Raw genomic sequence first — 20,467 nt, 5'->3', positions numbered from 1 at the left:
AGAATCATTGACCAGCTGCCTCCTGCACACACCACACTGGAGATTGAACCCATAACATGGGCATGTGCCCTGACTGGGAATCGAACCCTGACCTCCGGGTTCATAAGTCGACCTCAACCCCTGAGCCACACTGGCCGAGCTGTCCTTAGTTTTAAATGCTTCAAGTTGGTACGTGGGAGGGATGGTGTGTGTTGCCAACTTGGTTGTTTCAGTAGAATGAATGAACGAACGTTTCAGTGGAAACTTCCTGGATTTCTGGAAAATTCATGGTTAGATTCTTGGGAAATATTGAGGTTCTTTGGTTTTAGTAGCGGGAACTGGCTGTGGCTGCCTGACGACCCAGGCTCGAGAGGACGAAGATGTGTATGAAGGGCGAGGTCCAGGGGGCGGGCCCAGGTCTCAGCCCCCCACTGCCCAGGTGGTGCCGGCCTGGACACCCATGTCTCGGCACTGGGCTGAGGTCGGGCTGTGCCGAGGGGATGGTTGTCCCTGCGGAGCAGGGGAGCACCCGCTGAGTGTCTTCGGGGGCTCTGTTCTGGGTTTTCAGATTTCCCTTACACAGTGTACCTTCCTCACAGAACCCAACTCCTTCCTCCTGGAGGTGGTCAGAGCTGGACTTCCTCACCCTGGCAGGGACTGCGGGCCACGTCCTGAGCCTGGGGGCGAGCAGCTTCATCGAGGAGGAGCACCAGACCTGGTACTTCCTCGTCAGCACCCTGTGCCTGGCTCTGTGTCACGAGAGCTACAGAGCCGGCTTTCTGGGGGACAACGGGGAGCCTCGGCACTGCTCCAGCCCGGCATCAGCTTTGCAGGACAGGAGCGTCAGCTGTGATGTGTTAGAGCTCGACCAAGCATGCCAGAGCCCCTCTTCCCTGGACGGACTCGGCGGCCGTGAGAAATACATGGCGCTGGCCAGCCCGTGGCTGGTCCTCGGCTGCTGCCGGCTGCTGCGGTCTCTGAACCAGACGGGGGTGCAGTGGGCCCACCGCCCTGACCTGGGACACTGGCTCACCAGGTGAGAGCACACGCCATGGCCGCAGCTAGCTGGCCAGCAGTCGCCTTTCTCCACATGGGGCCCGTTTTCCATGTTCAGGATGAAAGTGGTATTTGAGATTTAAGAATTAGAAAAATACATCCTAGCCCATGAGTTGATGTTGAAAAGCAAACTTGCATGAGGCTAGCCTAATGGGTTGGTTTTATTGCCGAATCACCAACCGCATTTGAGAACCTGCGAGCGAGGAGCTGGTCCTGCCCTGGCCAGCTGCTCCCGGCAGGACGACAGGACAGGCTGTGAGGATTGTGGTCAGAAGCCCTCGACAGCCAGTGGCTAGGTGGGTGCTGCTTCAACACCTGAGAGATGTGCAGCAGGTGAAAACCAGACAGGAAAGGGGTGCTCATGACAGTTAGAGGGGGTGCTGTGGGGCTCAGGACAGTCAGGCACTGAGGGGCTCTGGACAGTCAGTGGACAGTTGGACAGGCGCTGTGAGGGGCTCAGGACAGTCGGACAGGCACTGTGAGGGGCTCAGGACAGTCGGACAGGCGCTGTGAGGGGCTCGGGACAGTCAGACAGGCGCTGTGAGGGGCTCGGGACAGTTGGACAGGCGCTGTGAGGGGCTCAGGACAGTCGGACAGGCGCTGTGAGGGGCTCAGGACAGTCGGACAGGCGCTGAGGGGCTCAGGACAGTCGGACAGGCGCTGAGGGGCTCAGGACAGTCGGACAGGCGCTGTGAGGGGCTCAGGACAGTCGGACAGGCGCTGAGGGGCTCAGGACAGTCACAGACACAGTGCAGAGGAAACTTCAGCAGGAGAACAGGGAAATGTGGCCAGCCTAAAGCGGGACCCTGGCCACATCACCTCTGCCTGTTCCCATGGGGAGTTCCCTTCATGAGTAAACAGTGCTCCCTGCAGCAGCGGTGGACATGGCCAGGCAGCAGGGCACCCGCCCACCCTGTGGCCGCTGCCTGTGAGCCTCCCGCTTCTCTGGGGTCTCCCCTGAGTGGGGGTCACACCAAAGAGATGCGTGATTCCCGGAGCGGGATGCACCCTGGGAAGCACAGGGTCTGCCCAGCAGCTCCCCACTGCAGGGAACATGTGGCCCAGAGGGACATGACGGGGGTGGACTGCTGTGCACGAGAAGCGGGGCAGCAGCCCTTCAGTGTACATCGTGAGCGCCTCAGTCTGCTTTTCAGTCACCAACCATAGTCTTCCATGCTTTTCAGGAAAGTCAGCCATTTTTAGCTGTCTTAGGAAGCCACTCAGCAGAGACCCAAGCCTCGCGAGCTGCACTTGTGGGTAATTCCTGGTCTTTCCTTCCCTTTCAGCTCTGAACACCAAGCCGAACTCTCCATCCTCTCCGCCCTCTCCCTCCTCGCCATCTTCGCGCTGGTTCAGAGCCGGTGCTCCCCACTGTCCAAGGGGGCCCTGGTGCTTGGCCTGTTGGGAGTCTACTGCTACAGAACAGCCACTGGCCACCTGCTGTCCCCATGGCAACAAGACAGCACGGACCTTTCCAGGTAGTGTGCGCGGCCTGGGGCTCATTTAAGGTCTCTGGTTGTGAAGGGACACCTGCCTTCTGCCTTTAGGACGCTGGAGTTTGTTGTTGGTGAAGTGGTTTCACCGACAGATCCTGGGGCCTGATTGAGCATGCTCAGTGAACTGACCACTGCCCTTGTCCTGGTGGGAGACACGGTAGCTCGGCTGTGAGGTGTTTGAGGATCATCTTTTTTAAAAACCAGGAGTCTCAAGGACTCAGTGTTGCTTGGTCGCTGAGATAGACAAGAGAATGGGTGTTGCCCTGCGGCTGGGAAATGTGGCAGAAAGCTAACTCACCAGGTCTTTGGGGGCCCTAAGGAGCTTAGTGCCGCTGAGCCTGTAGACACGCCGTGGGTCAGGCAGCTGCTGTCTCCTGGAGGCTGGTGGGCATTGGCCAGGACGGCTGGAAACGTGCGGACCCTCCGGCCCAGGCATCCTCTTGAGCAGCGAGGAGGCCCGAGGCGAGGGGCACTCTGCTCGCCAAGGCGCTGGCGCTGGTGCTGCTCCGGGGGAGGCGGCAGGGCCAGGCACGGGGGCACCTGAGCCTCTGAGTGAGCGAGGAGGCTTGTTCTGGGCTCACAGCCCCGGCATCTGCTGCCTGCTGCTGTCCCTTTGTGGCCTGAGCTTGTGAGGCAGGGGCATCGCTGCTCACATTCATGTGACCTCACCGATGGCACTGGCCTCCATTTCACTAGTGCTGAACTGCTTTTCTTCTTAAAAACTACATTTTATTTTTATTTTTTATTTTTTTTTTTAAATCAGTCTTTATTCATATTATTACAAAGGTTCCTCATTTCTTCCCCCCTCCACCAGGATCCCACCCCACCCTCCGCCCCCTCCCCATCCCCCATTGTCCTCATCCATAGGTGCAGTTTATGTTCAGTCTCTTCCTCCCTCCCTTTCCCCGATAGTAAATCCCTTTTCAGATAGTAAATCAGTTACTTAGCATTTTCTCATATCAATAATACCTCCACATGCCCAATAATACATTTCACACAAAAGACATTTCCAAATAGGTCAACCAGCCTCATCCAGGCCCCACCCAAGACACTCACAGATCAACACCCCAGCCCTATACTAACTCAACACATCCAGATCTAAGCCTTCATCACTTGATTCAGCAGACCCTCAAGTTCCCGCAAAAGTTTCCAGCCATGTCTGAGAGGCAGCCTTGGGGCGGGGGCAGGCGAGGAGCGAGCTGTTCCGGGCCTGGCTGCTCCGGGCCTGGCCTCTGTTGCTCTGGTCCGTTCACAACCAGCTGCTCCGGGTCTGGCCACCGCCGCTCCCGACCTGGTTGCTCCAGGCTTGGCTGCTGCTGCTCCGGGCCTGGCCAAACCCAACCCGGCTGCTCTGGGGCCAGCTGCTCCGGGCCCAGCTGCTCCGGACCTGGCCGCTCCCAGCCTGGCAGCTGCTGCTCCGGGCCTGGCCGCACCCGACCCGGCTGCTCTGGGCCCGGCTGCCTCGGGCCCGGCTGCTCCGAGCCTGGCCGCTCCCGGCCTAGATGCTCCAGGCTTGGCTACTGCTGTTCTGGGCCTGGCTGCTCCTGACTCAGCTGCTCTGGGCCCGGCTTCTCTGGGCCCGGCCACTCCGAGTCTGGGTGTTCCTGGACTGGCCACCCTGGGCTTGGCCGCCTCTGCCTCAAGCCTGGCTGCCACTGCCCCAGGTCTGGCTGCTCCAGTGCTGGCTGTTGTTGCTCTGGTTCTGCCTCCTGCTGCTCTGGGGCCTGGCTGTTGCTGCTCCGGGCCCGGCTGCCACTGCCTTGTGCCTGGCCACTTTAGGCCTGGCCACTTTAGGCCTGGCCGCCGCCGTTCCATCATTCTGTCCTTTTTTATTTTTATTTTAATTTTAAAAACGCATTTATGTTGCAATGTTGGCTGCTGAGTTGAGTTCTGACTTAGTCTTTGATTTTTCAAGATCTTCTTTGTGTTCTTTCTTAAGTAATTTTATTATCTTTTGCTCTCCCTTGATTTCTTCACATTGAGAACTTCTTCGGTTTCTTCCTCCTTGTCCTGGAAGCTCAGCAGGTTGGCCTGTGGCACCCCTTTGTTCTCCGCAGGCTCCTGCACTACTTCAGCCTGTTGCCGGGGTCGGCACCGCCGCCCAGGAAGCAGCCCCCGGCCTCGGCTCCATTGCCCGTGCTCAGTGGTCGAAGGCTCGGGGGTACCCCCCCCTGGGTGCCCCGTCGCCCTGCTCCTTGCTGGCGCCTGGCTGGCCAATGTCCAGCAGGGGCTCCTGCTCCTCGTCGCGTTCCTCCAGTCTGGAGCTTTTTTTCTCCTTCCCGCTAGGGGAGTCTATCATCAGAGTCAACAGACTGTCCTCTGCGCGCAATGTGTGCAACTCCGGGGGCTCCGCTTTTTGCTGCTCCCCCAGGACTCCACCTCACAGCCCCGTCTCCCTCTGCTTGAGCCTGGGTCCCCAGGGATTGGCCTAGAGCTGGAGTTCAGGGCAGTCGGGAGTACCGCCGGAAATTTTGTTTCTTCCCGCCAGGGCAATACAGCATCAGAGTCAACATTCTGTCCTCTGTAGGCAATGTGCGCGTCTGCGTGCGCAATGTGCGCGACTCTGGGTGCTCCGCTTTTTGCCGCTCCCCTGGGATTCCGCCACACATCCCTGTCTCCCCCTGCCTGAGCTGGCCGGGGCTCCTGTTTCCTTCCCTCCAGTGCAATCCCGCATCAGAGTCAACATTCCTTCCTTTGCGAGCAATGTGCGCGACTCCGGGGGCTCGGCCTTTCGCCGCTCTCCCAGGACTCCACCTCACAGCCCCGTCTCCCTCTGCTTGAGCTTGGGTCCCCAGGGATTGGCCCAGAACTGGAGTTTGGGGCGGTCAGGAGTGGGGCTCAGCACCGCCGGAGGCTTTGTTTCTTCCGGCTAGGGCAATCCAGCATCAGAGTCAACATTCCGTCCTCTGCGAGCAATGTGCGCAAGGGGGCCCTGCTTTTCGCTGCTCCCCTGGGATTCTGCCTCAGCCCCGTCTCCCCCTGCCCGAGCCTGGGTCCCCAGGGTCTGGCCCATAACTGGGGCTCAGCGCTGCCGGTTCGGGGGTTCAGCCCAGGCCGGGGTTTTTATTTCCTTCCTGCTAGGGAACGCCAGGCAGACACCCAGCCCTCTCCTCCTCTCCTGCTGCGTCCTCTCCACGCGCGCATGCGTGCGCACAGCATGTCTCCGTACCTTAGGATTTTTCAGCTCCTCTGATTTTCCTTCTGGTTTTCTCTTTCCTTCTTGTCGTAGAATTTTCAGTCAGTCGACTACCTGTAGCTCTGGGCAATGTCCACTCTACATTTTAGTTGTATTCCATTGAAATTGTTGTGTGCTGCTGCGGCTAGGTGTCTACCTGAGCAGCCATCTTGGATCCTCTCCCCTGGGTTATCCCTGAAAGGTATTTTTTTTTTTTAATATATTTTATTGATTTTTCACAGAGAGGAAGAGAGAGGGATAGAGAGTCAGAAACATTGATGAGAGAGAATCATCAATCAGCTGCCTCTTGCACACCCCCTACTGGGGATGTGCCCACAACCAAGGTACATGCCCTTGACCGGAATCGAACCTGAGACCTTTCAGTCCGCAGGCCGATGCTCTATCCACTGAGCCAAACCGGTTTCGGCCTGAAAGGTATTTTTTAAAAAGAGAAAGAAGAAAAAGGTAAAGATAAAAATTATGAACGACAAAATTGTATGACATTTTTTTAAACCTTTATTGTTAAGAGTATTACAGGTACAGCTGAAACCAGTTTGGCTCAGCGGTAGAGCATCAGTCTGCGGACTGAAAGGTCCCAGGTTCGATTCCGGTCAAGGGCATGTACATTGGTTGCGGGCACATCCCTGGCAAGAGGCAGCTGGTCGATGTTTCTCTCTCATCAACATTTCTAGCTCTCTCTCTCTCTCCCTTCCTCTCTGTAAAAAATCAATAAAATATATTTAAAAAAAAAAAAAGTATTACAGGTATCTCCCTCACCCCCGCCCCCCATAACCCCTTCCACTTGGTCCCGTCCCACCTAAGACTTTCACCACCTTCTTGTCTGTATCCATAGGTGATGTGTATCTATTAAGTCGCAAAGTGTCCCTTCGGGAGTTCTACTGGGAGGCCATGAGTTTGATTGCTCGCTATGACGTGTGCTAACCACCAGGGGGTGGCGCAGAATGAAGGAAAACCCCAGCTGGCAGCCAGGGAAGGGAGGCCCTGGCCCAGTAGCCAAAAAGGCCCTGATTGCCAGCCAGGACTAGGGACCCTATCCATGCATGAATTTTGTGCACCAGACCTCTATAAAAGCCTAAAGCGACTGTTGCTATGACACACACACTGACCACCAAAGGGCAGATGTTCAATGCAGGAGGTGCGCCCTGATGGTGAGTGAACTTCTGCCAGGAGGAAAGGATGTGAAAGCAGCCACCAGGTGGTTCCTGAGACTTGAACATCAGCAGAACGGATCCCCGGTCCCCCTCACTCCCCTCAGGACTTCCCCCCGCATCCCGGTCCCCCTCACCCCCCTCAGGACTTCCCCCCGCATCCCGGTCCCCCTCACCCCCCTCAGGATTTCCCCCCGCATCCCGGTCCCCCTCACCCCCCTCAGGACTTCCCCCCGCATCCCGGTCCCCCTCACCCCCCTCAGGACTTCCCCCCGCATCCCGGTCCCCCTCACCCCCCTCAGGACTTCCCCCCGCATCCCGGTCCCCCTCACCCCCCTCAGGATTTCCCCCCACATCCCGGTCCCCCTCACCCCCTCAGGATTTCCCCCCGCATCCCGGTCCCCCTCACTCCCTCAGGACTTCCCCCCGCATCCCGGTCCCCCTCACCCCCTCAGGACTTCCCCCCGCATCCCGGTCCCCCTCACCCCCTCAGGACTTCCCCCCGCATCCCGGTCCCCCTCACCCCCCTCAGGACTTCCCCCCGCATCCCGGTCCCCCTCACCCCCCTCAGGACTTTTGCATCAAGCCTCTAATATGAATATCTTTGGTTAATCTTTTCCTGCCTCTCCTCCCGAGATTCGTCAGTCTGTTTTCATTCGTCCATGTTTCCATGCCGCACATTCTATTTTATTCATCAGTTTATTTTGTTCATTATATTGTTCTTTTATTTTTATTTTTAGATTTAATTGTTGATATTTATTTTTTTGCCATTTTATTATTATATTTTCTATTTTATTGATTTTTTTACAGAGAGGAAGAGAGAGGGATAGAGAGAAACATCAATGAGAGAGAATCATTGATCAGCTGCCTCCTGCACACCCCGTACTGGGGATGTGCCCACAACCAAGGTAAATGCCTCTGACCGGAATTGAACCTGGGACTCTTCAGTCTGCAGGCCGATGCTCTATCCACTGAGCCGAGCAGGTTTCGGCTCTTTCTTTTTTTTTTTTTTTAATCTTTATTGCTCAGATTATTACAATTGTTTCTCCTTCTCCATTCCCCCCCCACACACACACACACACACACACATAGCTCCCTTCTACCCGGTTCCCGCCCCACCCTCTGCCCTTACCTCTCCACCCCCCACCCCCCCACACCCCCGCCATTGTCCTCATCCATAGGTTGTAGGATTTTAGTCCAGTCTCTTTCTGCACCCACACACCCCTTTCCCTCTGATAATTATCAATCCACTCCCTTTCTTTGCCCCTGATTCTATTATATTTACCAGTTTATTCTGTTCCTCAGGTTTTTAATTCACTTGATCTTCTTCCTCTTCTTAAATAATACCTTTCAGCATTTCATATAATACTGGATTGGTGGTGATAAACTCCTTTAACTTTTTCTTATCTCTGAAGCTCTTTATCTGCCCTTCAATTCTGAATGATAACTTTGCTGGATACAGTAATCTTGGTTGTAGGTTCTTGCATTTCTTGCCACTCCCTCTGGCCTGCATAGTTTCTGTTGAGAAATCAGCTGATAGTCGTATGGGTGCTCCCTTATAGGTAACCAACTGCTTTTCTCTTGCTGCTTGTAAGATCCTCTTTTTGTCTTTTGCCCTCGGCATTTTAATTATGTGTCTTGGAGTGCTCCTCTTTGGATTCCTCTTGTTTGGAGTTCTATGGACTTCCTGTTCTTGTAAGTCTATTTCTTTCACCAGGTGGGGGAAGTTTTCTGATATTATTTCTTCAAGTATGTTTTCAGTATTTTGCACTCTCTCTTCTTCTGGCACTCCCATAATTCTGATGTTGGTAACCTTGAAGTTGTCCCAGAGGCTCCTTACACTATCTTCAACTTTCTGGATTCTCTTTTCTTCTTGCTTCTCCAGAGGAGTGTCTTTTGACTCTGATTCTTGTGTTCCTCCATTCTGCTGTTGGATCTCTGCATAATATTTTCCATTTCAGTCAGTTTATGTATAATTTTTAGTTGGGTCTCATGAAACTTATCAGCCTTTTCTAGGATATTCTTGCATAACCTTTAAACCGTGGTTTTGAACTCTGTATCCTTCATCTCTTTTGTTTAAAATTTCCTTGTCTCGGCATTTTTGCTGCTTCCCAGAGTTGGTAGGATGGCTTTGTGTGTTTGGTGTCCTATATGGCCTAGTGGGTCAGCCTCCTCAGTTACCTGAGGTAGACACTCTTGGTGCTCCCCTTTGTGGACTGCGTGTACAGCCTTGTTGTAGTTAAGTCTTTATTGTTGTTGGTATCCCTGGGAGGAATTGACCTTCAGGCCAATTGGATGTGGGTATCAGCTGTGTTTACTCTGGAATACCTTCTGTATTGGAGACAGTCTTATAGGATCAGACTTGCAAAATTGCATAAGCCTCTGTGCTCAGCTTGGATAGGACGGAGTCTCAGGGCTGAGCTGAGTCTTGGCTTCTCATCAGCCCTGCCTTGTGCGCTTGCCTGAGTTTCCTCCTGACTGTCCAGAGTCCCCAGGCAAGAGCGTGGGAGCCCCAGGGGCTCGCCTGAACTGGGTTGGGTCTCTGTGGTCTGGAGCTTCTGACTCCTTCCGCTGTGGAGAGGCTGCGGCAAACCCCACGGTCAGACCTCTGCGCATACTCACTCATGCTCGCTACTGTAGACCCTGCCCACTGCGGCTCCTGGCTCCCCACCCCCGCCCCCGCCTCCCAGTCTCTGAGTCTCTGGGTGCCTTTCTCTACAGTCCAGGCTCCACCCGTATGAGCCTCGGTCCACGAGGTTTCGGCTGGGATTGGGATTCAGTACAGTCTGAAAGGGTTCAGTGCAAGCGGGAGTTCCTCCCCTCCCGCCAGCCAGGCATTCGGCCGCACTCCCTCTCTGCGTGCGCGAGCGTCTCCCTACCTCAGCGCTTTGCAGCTCCCAGTCTGATCCGTGAGCCTCTCTCCTTCTTTCTCGTTGTAGATTTCCCACTCCACCAGCTCTCCTGTAGTTTTGGCTGAAGTCTGTTCTGATTTTAGTTGTTGTTTTTTAAATTGTTGTTTGAGGCGGCAGCTTAGGTGCTTACCTAGGCTGCCATCTTGCTTCCTCTTCTCTGTCTTTCTTTTCTTCTTTTTTACTTTCTTTCTCCTCCTGCTCCTCCACCAATTTGATGGTGATGAATTCCTTTAGCTTTTTCTTGTCTGTGAAGCTTTTTATCTGACCTTCATTTCTAAATGATTACTTTGCTGGGTAGAATAATCTTGGTTGTAGTCCTGGCTTTTCATCACTTTTCATCACTTTGCCACTCCTTCTGGTCTGCATAGTTTCTGTTGATAAATCAGCTGACAGCCGTATGGGTGCTCCCTTGTCAGTAACTAACTGCTTTTCTTTTGTTGCTTTTAAGATTCTCTATTTGTCTTTAGCCCTTGGCATTGTAATTGTGATGTGTCTTGGTGTAGTCCTCTTTGGGTTCCTCTTGTTTGGGACTCTCTGCACTTTTTTGGACTTGTAAGTCTGTTTCTTTCACCAGGTAGGGAAGTTTTCCATTACTATTTTTCAAATAGATTTTCAATGTCTTGCTCTCCTTCTGGCACCCCCATAACACAAGTACTGGTAAATTTTAAGTTGTCCCAGAGGCTTCTTAGGCTATCTTCATATTTTTGGGTGCTTTTTGCTTTTCTGATTGGGTGTTTTTTGCTTCCTGGTATTCCAAATTGTTGATTTGATGGTCAGGCTCCTCTACTCTCTTATTGAGTCCCTATAAATTATTCTGTATTTCAGTTAGTGTGTGCTTAATTTCTGACTGGTCCTTTTGCATGTCTTTCACATTTTCACTAAGTCCCTTAAAGCTCTCATTGAGCATCCTTGTAACCATTAATTTGAATTCTATATCTAGTTGCTGTAGTTGAGCCTTGATTGCTATTGGCATCACTGGGAGGAGTTGGCCTTCAGGCCATTTTGCTGTGAGGACCAGCTGTGACTACCGTGGGAGAGCTGCTGTGCAGAAGACACCCCTATGGGGAGGACTTGCTTCAGTGGGGCTTTGGTGCTCACTGAGTCTGCCCCGGACTGTGTCACTTGTGGATGTGTACGGTTGTAACCTGTGGTCTGAAGCTGTCCGCCAGGTGTACCGGATGGTACAAAGTCAGCTCCACTGCCTGGAGCCGCCCTGCAGGAGCTACAGAGCTATCTGTGTATGACTGTTACTTGTATTGGGCTTGGAAATGCCAGCTGAGGGCAAGCTGTGAAGCAAGGTAGGCTGGTGCTAAGGCTGGGTCTTGGGCCTCCTATTGATAGTTATGGGGTATGCTGACACCAGCTGCTGCTTGTCTGAGAGATTTTTAAAAAGTCTCGTAAGAAAGAAGGCGATCCCCTAAAACGGGGGTCCTGGCCGAACACCAAGGACATTCGGGAGCCAGACAGCAAGGCCGTACCTTTCCTCCTGCAGGAGGGGCGTGTGCTTGGGGGCTGGGAGCAGGCGTCCACTCGGGCTTTTATTGCTGACACACCTCATCTGTCCCTCACTCTCAATGGGAGAACGTAGGCTCCCCGTCTTGCACGGTTGGCTAATTTAAAGGGAAAAGGAAGGGTGACCTTTGCCATTTCAAAATGGCGGCCCCAGGAGAGCTGCAGGTCACGCAGGAGAGTGGCGGCTGCCTGTACTCGCTTCTGTGGCCGTGAAGATCATTTGTTGGTTCTCGGTCTGAAACCTGAGCCGGGACAGACTTATTCATACGAAAGAGCTGCTGCAACAGTGTGGGTGGGGCTGCAGAGGGTAGGGCCAGGTATGGAGTTTAGTTAACTGTGTTGTAGGAGTGTGTGTTCCACACGATGAAGCTCTCTGGCATGTTGTCACAGAGAGCATCCTCTGCAGACAGCTGTCGGTGACGTGCAGAAATACTCAGTTCACAGCAGGCACCTGGCAAACACTGGGCGTGAGTCCCTCTCTCAGCTCCCAGGACAGCTCTGTGGGTGCAGGTGCCGTCTCTCTTCGTTTGCAAGTATCACGGTTGAGCATCAGAAGTCCTGATTAACTTGCCCACAACAACAGACGGTATGGACAAAATCATTGTATGTGCAGACACGTGCAGGTGTGTGTCTGTGCTTGTGAGCTCGTGGCTGTTCCTGGCAGAGCTGTACCAGGTCCTCCTTGGACAAGAGGAGGAAGGTTCCTGTATGCCACCTGCATCAGAGGAGGGCACACACGAGGGGTCCCGGGTGCTTCCATGGGGCACGGGGCACCCGGCAGGTGGGGCTGGGGCCTGTTAGCTGAGTGGTCGCTCGGTCTCTGTGGGGAAATACGTGCTAACTTGCTTTGCTTTTCCTTAGGGGCATCATTGAAGCGCGTTTTGTGTACGTGTTTGTCCTTGGCATTCTGTTCACGGGCATCAAACAGGTGCTTAAGTCTCAAGTCCTCACGGCAGACGTCCCGGCCAAGACTGTCGGTCTGTGGGACGTGCACAGTGCACTGGTGCTCCTGGCAGCCCTGCTCTTCAGGCCACATAACCTTCCTGTCCTGCTGGGCAGCCTCCTGACCCAGACTCTGATGGCCAGGTTCCTCTGGAGGCCCCTGCGGCACGGGGCGGCTGAGGTCACCGTCATGCACTATTGGTTTGGCCAGGCGTTCTTCTATTTCCAGGTAGGTTTTCGTTATCTCTGTGGGCACACCAATAACTTTGTGTCATGTACCTTGTAGTTGTCCTTTGCAAGTGTCAGTGTTAGTCGGCGAAAGAGCAGTTAGGTGGGGGGGAGGGGGGTGCTGCTCCTGCCGTATGCGTGTCGGTAGGCATGACGCAGCAGTTGCGCGAGGCACGGCTGCTGCCGGACCGTCTGCACAGCTGCATCTGCTGAGGTGGTGGCTGTGCTCTCGTGGCCATCCTGCTCGCCTGTACCCTCAGTCATTGATTCCCAGGGCCCAGCATCCACCCTCAGCCTCCAGCAATGGCCCCTGGGCCGCGTGACCTCCAGTGGCCCCACGCAGCCCTTAGCCAGGGTCCTGGGGGAGGGTGTACCATGTGTCTGTGAGGTAGAGAGATCTGAGGAAAGGCAGAGCTTGCTGCAGCTCACCAGAGACTTCCGTCTGTAGAGTCTCCCCACGCTCAGACCTGGCACTTGCTCCTCGCCGCCTTTGGAAGTGTGTCCTGAGTCTCTGTGACACATGGGGTCAGCGGGACAGACGGAGAGGCGGGCGGCCGTGGCTCCTGGCTCCTCATAGTCACATGGCCGTGTTGTGAGCGCGGCCATATCGTTCCAGGGGAACTCCAACAACATCGCCACGGTGGACATCTCGGCGGGCTTCGTGGGCCTGAGCACCTACGTGGAGGGCCCGGCCATGTTCCTGACGGCATTCGCGACGTATGCGGGGCCCGTGCTGTGGGCCAGCCACTTGGTGAACTTCCTGAGTTGGGAGCCAAGCAGGTGCAGCTCCTCCTCTGTCCCTCAGCAGTCTGGCCATGCCCCTCAAGTGCGCAGCTCCCTTTGCCAGGGTGACAGGAGGGGTGAGCCTGGAATATGACTGTGGAAGCCCCTATTCCCATGGCTGAGAAGGACCCACTCCCCAGGCGAGGGCCAGGGATGGGCCAAGGCCCACCTATCAACCAAGCTTCTCCCAGTTCTCCTTCCTTGTTGGTGCCGTGGCTCCTGGAGGTGACGAGCTCCCTGGGGATCCCCTTCCTGATGGCTGGATCCCCAGTGGGACCCGGGGTGTGTGTACAAAGCCTTGCTGCAGGAGCTCAGGTCGGAGCGGCCATGAGAGTGAACTGGTTACCCCAGAGCCAGAGCACTGGAGTCAGGTGGCCTCACAGAGCAAGGCCAGGGGCAGGGCTAGGGTTGGGGTGGGGATGGATGCGGGGCAGCAGGGATCACAGCTGCCAGGGGAGCACGTGGGGCCTCGGTGTCAGAGCGTAGAGTGAGGCAGCATGCGCTGACACTCAGGCTCTGGCGTTCAGGGCTGTGACCGTTTTGAGTTGCTACTTCTGTGTGGTGTGAGTTGGTGGCCTGGCTTCACTTTCTGCACATCTGTGCAGGTTCCAGCGCCCTTTACCGAGAGACTGACTGCCCGCTGTGCTCTCGTCACCACCTCTGTCCTAGACCATGTGGCCGGCCTCCCTTTCCAGGTTCTGTTTAGCCCTTGTCATGGTGTGTGATCTTGCTGGGCTCAATTTGGTAGCATTTTGTTGAGGATTTCTGCATCGGTGTTGATCAGCTTGCCGGACCCATGGTTTTCTCTCTCAGAGTCTCTGTCTGGTTTTAACGAGGATGATGCTGGCCACGGAACACGAGCATGGAAGCCTTCCTTCCTCTTGAATGTTTGGAAACAGTTTAAGAGGAATTCATGTTAATAATTCTTTAAGTGTTCTGTTAAATGTATCCGTGAAGTCATCGGCCCAGGGTTTTTGTTTGCGGGGAGTTTTTTTTATTCCTGCTTTGATTTCATGAGTAGTTATCATTCTTTTCAGATTCTTTCTTCTTCGCTCAGACTTGGAAGATGGTGCGTTTCTAGGAGTTTATCTGTTTCTTACAGATTGTTCAGTTTGTTGGCATATAGTTGACCCTACTCTTGTGCGGTTATCTTTTCCTAGTTTATAGGTTAGCATACACGTGAGGGGATAGCAGTGCGTGCCTGTCGTTTTTAAATAGATACTTTTGCAAAATGGGGCGTGAAGTAGCGTGACAGGAGGTGTCTGCTGCAGCCCCATCTCCTCAGTCGCCTCTGCCCACCAGACTGACCAGGCCCAGGAGCAAGCTTTACCTCCACGTTTTCAAAATACAAATGTCAGTGACAGAGCACTGGGACGGGGCACAGTGCGCTAACCCGTTTCCCTTCCCCTGCAGCGATCCGGCGCTGGGGCGGGCCTGCTTCTGCTACGCGCTGCTCCGCTCCGTCCCGGTGTCCGCCTACATCGTCCTGGCCACCGCCCTGCGCTACCACCTGTTCATCTGGAGCGTGTTCTCCCCGAAGCTCCTCTACGAGGGCATGCACCTGCTCGTCACAGCCGCCCTCTGCCTGTGCTTCGCCGCCGTGGGCCGGGCCGGCACCAAGGCAGACACTGGGAGAATAGCACGTTGTTAAAGCCTCCTGTTTACTTCATGGATTTGATTAGTAAAAGTAGGTGTAAGTGCAAGATTATTCTGAAAAGAAGAGGAGAATTCTACAATGTAAGTGAATAGCTTCAATTGCTTGGACGACTATACTTTTAGTTGAATTCAGTAGTAAGTGGCTTAATAAAAGGTCACTTTAAAATACTTAGTTTGAATATGAGTCATAGTCCCCTGGAGACAGACAATCACTACAGAAGCTGCTGGACTTTTAATTGCTCCTGAATAAGTTAGGCCATGACCAGCCCTGTGTGTTTACGTGGTGCTCAAAAGGTTGCCAGAGCGGGTGTTGTGTGTGCGGCCTTCAGAGGTCGGCCCTTCCCATCTTAGGGCCCCGGAGCTCGGCTTCATGGGGTCACAGCTGTCAGCACTGATGGCACTGAAAATTAAAACAGACATTTCAAAACAATTTATTCATTTAAAAATAAAGATATAAACTCTAATATATTTTTAAGAAAAATGACTATTTTCCACACACAAAAATTAGCAAGAAGAGTGGCATTATCTTATATCTTTGCAAATCTCCTGTCTGGCTCAGGTGGGGACAGCTGGGCTCTGCGCTCAGCCTGCTGAGCTGTATGCGGTGCGGGCGCAGCCTGGGCTGGACAGGAGGGTGTGGCCTGTCGGTGTCGCTGTGGGTGTTCTGTGTCCATGCTATGCTGAGACTGGAAGGCGCACCGGAGACAAAGCAGCGAGTGTGTGCACTGAGCTTCACGCTGGTGTCGGCAGCCCTGTAGCTGTAAATGCCACAGGGGAAGCTAGTGTGGGACGAGGGTCACTATACTTTTTTACAACTTCTTGTGAGATTTAAACTTTTCCAAAATAAAGTTACTTTGAAAAGGAAGCTTAGTTGTGCTGTGCAGTCTGAAACCACACCGTGACCGGCCTGGGCTGCATTGGCCGTTGTGCTCTGAGGAGACCCTCCCCAGATGTGGCTCACTACACTCTCATCTGGAAAACAGCGTGGCAACACGGTTCCTGATGCAAAGCCAAGCACCACAGTTCCACCCCCCACAGCCTCATCAGAACACAGTGCTGGGAGCAAGGGGGCAGGTGCTTAACTTCTTGTGAAAACTCAGCTCATCAGCACATCCCGAGTTGTTTTGGCAACGACAGTCCACTTGGTTTTCAAGGAAATGACTGCCACCTCCCCAAACCCAAACCACTAGGTGGTCCTTCTTTCAGGTGAGAACAGGGCTTTCCTTGAGGCCTCTGGTGCACCAGGTCCCGGCACAATGCGGGGGGGGGGGGGGGGGGGGGTTTCTATCCCTCCTCACAGTCCTACCCCAGGCCCTCCTTCTCCACGGTCCCCACAGACTCAGTCTGGCCCCACTTCTGACTCGGAAGAGTGGTGTGATCTAGAAAGAATGGGCAAGTTCTCGCAGCCTCCACCACCTGGTCTCTCTCCCCTCTCCGTCCTCGATTCCTGGCCTCCCCAGAGCCTGCCCCCTCTTTTTAAGAAATAATGACTTGAGCCGAAACCAGTTTGGCTCAGTGGTAGAGCGTTGGTCTGCGAACTGAAAGGTCCCGGGTTCGATTCCGGTCAGGGGCATGTACGTTGGTTGCGGGCACATCCCCAGTAGGGGGCGGTGCAAGAGGCAGCTGGTCGATGTTTCTCTCTCATCGACGTTTCTAGCTCTCTATCTCTCTCCCTTCCTCTCTGTAAAAATCAATAAAATATATTTTTAATAATTAAAAAAAAACAAAAAAAACATCTCCCCTGATGCTGCTTTGTCTGTTGGGTAGGGATATAAAATGGCACACATGCTTTGGGAAATAGTTTGGTAGTTCCTCAAAAAAAAAGCCGAGACCAGTTTGGCTCAATGGATAGAGCGTTGGCTTGGGGACTGAAGGGACCCGGGTTCGATTCTGGTCAAGGGCATGTACCTTGGTTGCGGGCATATCTCCAGTAGGGGGTGTGCAAGGGGCAGCTGATCGATGTCTCTCTCTCATCGATGTTTCTAGCTTTCTATCTCTCACCCTTCCTCTCTGTACAAAATCAATAAAATATATTTAAAAAAAAAAAAAAAAAGAAAGAAATAATGACTTGAGCCCCTCCCCCCCCAGGAGCACGTCCCTCCTCCCCCAGCCCCTGCGGACAGGGTGGATCCCGCTCCCTCGCTCCCTCCCCTACCCCCCAGTGCCACAGGGGGCGCTAAATGGTTGGGTCACCGAGCGAGCGCTCGCCGCAGGGTGGCAGCAGGGTTGGCGGTGGAGCGTGAGGCCAGCGGGTCTTCCCATCCCTCGAGGCGACAGCCACGGCTGCACAGGAATGATAATGTATTCGTGGCCTTCAACGTGAAGCAGTCAGTCAGTCTTCTGTGCTGTTGACATAGCAGCAGGACTGACGTTGTGGGAAGCGTGGACCTACTGAATGGGCAGGCAAGCAGTGTCAGTGTTGCTGCTACCGCTTCGGAGAAAAGCAGTTCGGAGTCACAAGTGACAAGGATTCTGAATTGAAGAAAAGCTTTGATGCCGTGGTGTTGGATATTCTTAAGGTTACACCAGAAGAATATGCAGGTCAAATAACGCTAATGGATGTCCCAGTATTTAAAGCCATTCAACCAGATGAGCTTTCAAGTTGTGGATGGAATATAAAAGAAAAATATACCGGTAGTTCTGCACCAAATACAGTTGCCTTCACAAGAAGATTTAATCATGTAAGCTGTTGGGTTGTTAAAGAGATTCTTCATGCTCAAACATTAAAAATTAGAGCAGTTTTGAGCCACTATATTAAAACTGCGAAGAAACTGTACGAGCTAAACAACCTCCATGCACTCATGGCAGTGGTTTCTGGCTTACAAAGCGCTCCAATTTTTAGGTTGACGAAAACATGGGCGTTACTAAGTCGAAAGACAAAACTACCTTTGAAAAATTAGAATATGTAATGAGTAAAGAAAACTACAAAAGACTCAGAGACTAAGTAGCTTAAAGCTGCATTCCCTATTTAGGTATCTATTTGTCAGATTTAACTTACATTGATTCAGCATACCCGTCAACTGGCAGCATTCTAGAAAGTGAGCAGAGATCAAATTTGATGAATAACATCCTTTGAATAACTTCTGATTTACAGCAGTCTTGTGCATATGATACCCCATGTTGCCTCATGTCCAAAAATATCTGAACTCTGTTCAGTATATAGAAGAACTACAAAAGTTTGTGGAAGATGATAACTGCAAGCTTTCATTAAAGATAGAACCAGGGACCAGCACACCATGCTCTGCTGCCTCTAGGGAAGACTTAGTAGGCCCTGAAGTGGGATCTCCACAAAGTGGAAGAAGTGTGGCCGCTGAAGGAGCCTGGTTACCACACACACTGCCATCCCCTCGGAACCTGATTCCACACAGACATAGGAAATGCCATAGCCTGGGTTATAATTTCATTCATAAAATGAACACAGCAGAGTTTAAGAGTGCGACATTCCCCAATGCAGGGCCAACACATCTATTAGACAATAGCGTCTTGGAGCCCCGCGCACCATCTCGAGGCCAAGCCGAAAGTTCTACTCTGTCTAGTGGAATATCAATAGGTAGCAGCGATGGTTCTGAACTAAGTGAAGAGACCTCATGGCCTGCTTTTGAAAGTTCTGCAGAATCAGAAGATTTGGCAGTACAATTATATCCAGGAGCTGTTACTATTCAAGGTGTTCTCAAGAGAAAAACTTTGTTAAAGGAAGGCAAAAAGCCTACAGTAGCATCTTGGACAAAATATTGGGCAGCTTTGTGTGGGACACAATTTTTTAACTATACTGCCAAATCTCTAAAAGCTACAGAAAGAAAACATTTCAAATTCACATCAAATAAGAATGTGTCTGTGGTAGGATGGATGGTGATGATCGCTGATGACCCGGAACATCCTGACCTCTTCCTACTGACTGACTCAGAAAGGAAATTCATACAAGTTTCAAGCTGGCAATAGGATGAATGCAATGCTGTGGTTTAAGCATTTGAGTGCTGCCTGCCAAAGTAACAAACAACAGGTTCCTACAAACTTGATGACTTTTTAGTAAAAGCCTAAGAAAGAAGAGAGGTGAATTGTCGCTCCACAGAGGGAGCGAGGCCCTGTGGACCAGCGCCAGCAGAGACCAGTCCTGTGCCAGGGGAGCCGAGCTTCCCTTTTGCCTCCGGATTCTAAACCAAAAAAGTACTAATTCCAGGGAACGAAGTGAGACATTCCCAGAGAACCAATTGCAGTTGCAAAACAAACTGCCATGGACCACGCTTCTTATCTCTGAACTGACCTGTGGAAACCACTGCCTTAAAAGAACGCAAGGATAACCAACACCAAACACCAAATAGTGTGTGTGATCTCCTGGTGGTGCTGTGCTTAGAATAGATCGTAGCTCATTTGCATTTCTTTTAACTTTGTATTAATTTTGGAGGGGGGGGTTTGCCTTTTTCAGATAGACTTTAAAAAAAAACACGTCGTTCTAATGGGTTACATGAGGAGCTGGTTTTGAACCACAGTGTAAAGGTATTAATGGTTTTGAACCGGAGTGTAAAGGTCGGACAAGCAGCATTCTGCCAGCAGCCTCCCAGAACCTGTGTGTGTCCTCCCTCCGTTCGCCTGTGGCCTCATGTTCTCACAGCACGAGTGGAGGGACCAGGAATGTTGTACTGTGAGTTGTTGGGACTTTGTTTGGGACGTAGGGAGGGATTTTGTTTGGTTTTAGACGAGGAAAGATATTTTTAAACACTAAACTTCGGAGATTTAGTACTGTATGGGGAACACAACTTCCTGTAGGGGCATAAAGGCCGAGTGTTCACCTGCCAGACACTTTTCACATGGGCTCCAGAAGACATGGTTGTTTCTAACTGTGTTTAAGGTTAGACTCGATGTGAACTCATTGCTGGGCCACAGATCTTCGTGGCAGGGATAGCATCCCAACCTGAATTTCCTTGAGATTTTATAGTCATTACTTTTTCACTTTAGTTGATTTCTCTCTTCTACCAGTCACAGGTGGTTTTTATCACCAAGGAGATAAACTGATGTTTTCCTTACCTTGTTCATTGTGCACAATGCCAGTTGTTGTTATTTTTTTATTATTATTCATTTTCATTATTTTTGCACAATATGAGATTCAGGGTCACATTTGTTTAAAAGAGATTCCATATATGTATGTATTCATTTAATTCTAAGGCATACAAAGTAATTTTAAAGGATAAAAGGTAAAAGGTTGAGATGGAAGACCCCCAGAGGGAGACCCTCACTCTGTCCCAGGGACAAACGGCGACCCCAATCAACCGCAGGAGGCGTCACTTGATGCAAACAGCAAGAGGCTTTTTATTCTAGCATGCTAGGGCTCAACTCGTAACTCACGCAGGAGCAGAGGAGTCCAGCCCCGAGCAAAAAAGCTCACAAGTATATATAGGCAAAAACTATACGTCGGGAGGGGTTACACACAGAGGGGGAAGAGGGGAACAAAGGAATTCTAAAAGGGGAGACTGGGTTCGTTAATAATGTATTTTATGACAGGGCTTGCGCTAAGTCAACAGTCCTGTCTGGTAATCTCGCCCCTATTTCACTGAATTGTCAAAG

The 20,467-nt window shown here is 52.3% G+C and overlaps 1 protein-coding gene and 1 pseudogene across 10 annotated transcripts in view; both read left to right on the top strand.

The window, feature by feature from the left end:
* Positions 1-15,756, top strand: part of PIGG (phosphatidylinositol glycan anchor biosynthesis class G (EMM blood group)) — a 30,172-nt gene extending 14,416 nt beyond the window's left edge. For 4 of the 9 annotated variants that reach the window (XM_084878097.1, XM_084878093.1, XM_084878096.1 and 1 more), the window contains 5 exons: positions 579-1,015; positions 2,322-2,513; positions 12,161-12,470; positions 13,086-13,329; positions 14,666-15,756. In XM_084878097.1, coding sequence (XP_084734223.1) covers positions 579-1,015; positions 2,322-2,513; positions 12,161-12,470; positions 13,086-13,329; positions 14,666-14,892 — 1,410 coding nt within the window. In that variant the 3' untranslated portion in view covers positions 14,893-15,756. The remainder of the gene's footprint in view (positions 1-578; positions 1,016-2,321; positions 2,514-12,160; positions 12,471-13,085; positions 13,330-14,665) is intronic. The other 5 variants (XM_084878098.1, XM_084878094.1, XM_084878100.1 and 2 more) reach the window with 3 other exon arrangements.
* A 1,365-nt stretch (positions 15,757-17,121) lies between these two features.
* Positions 17,122-20,106, top strand: LOC311619819 (ras-specific guanine nucleotide-releasing factor RalGPS2-like; annotated as a pseudogene). Its single transcript has one exon. The product of its transcript is annotated as a ras-specific guanine nucleotide-releasing factor RalGPS2-like (transcript).
* The last annotated feature ends 361 nt before the right edge of the window (positions 20,107-20,467 follow it).

This window comes from Pipistrellus hanaki, assembly GCF_964339955.1.
Source record: "Pipistrellus hanaki genome assembly, chromosome: 1".
Lineage (NCBI taxonomy): Eukaryota > Metazoa > Chordata > Mammalia > Chiroptera > Vespertilionidae > Pipistrellus > Pipistrellus hanaki.
The sequence above is the reverse complement of the archived record's forward strand: the minus strand, read 5'-3'. Positions and strand labels throughout refer to the sequence as shown.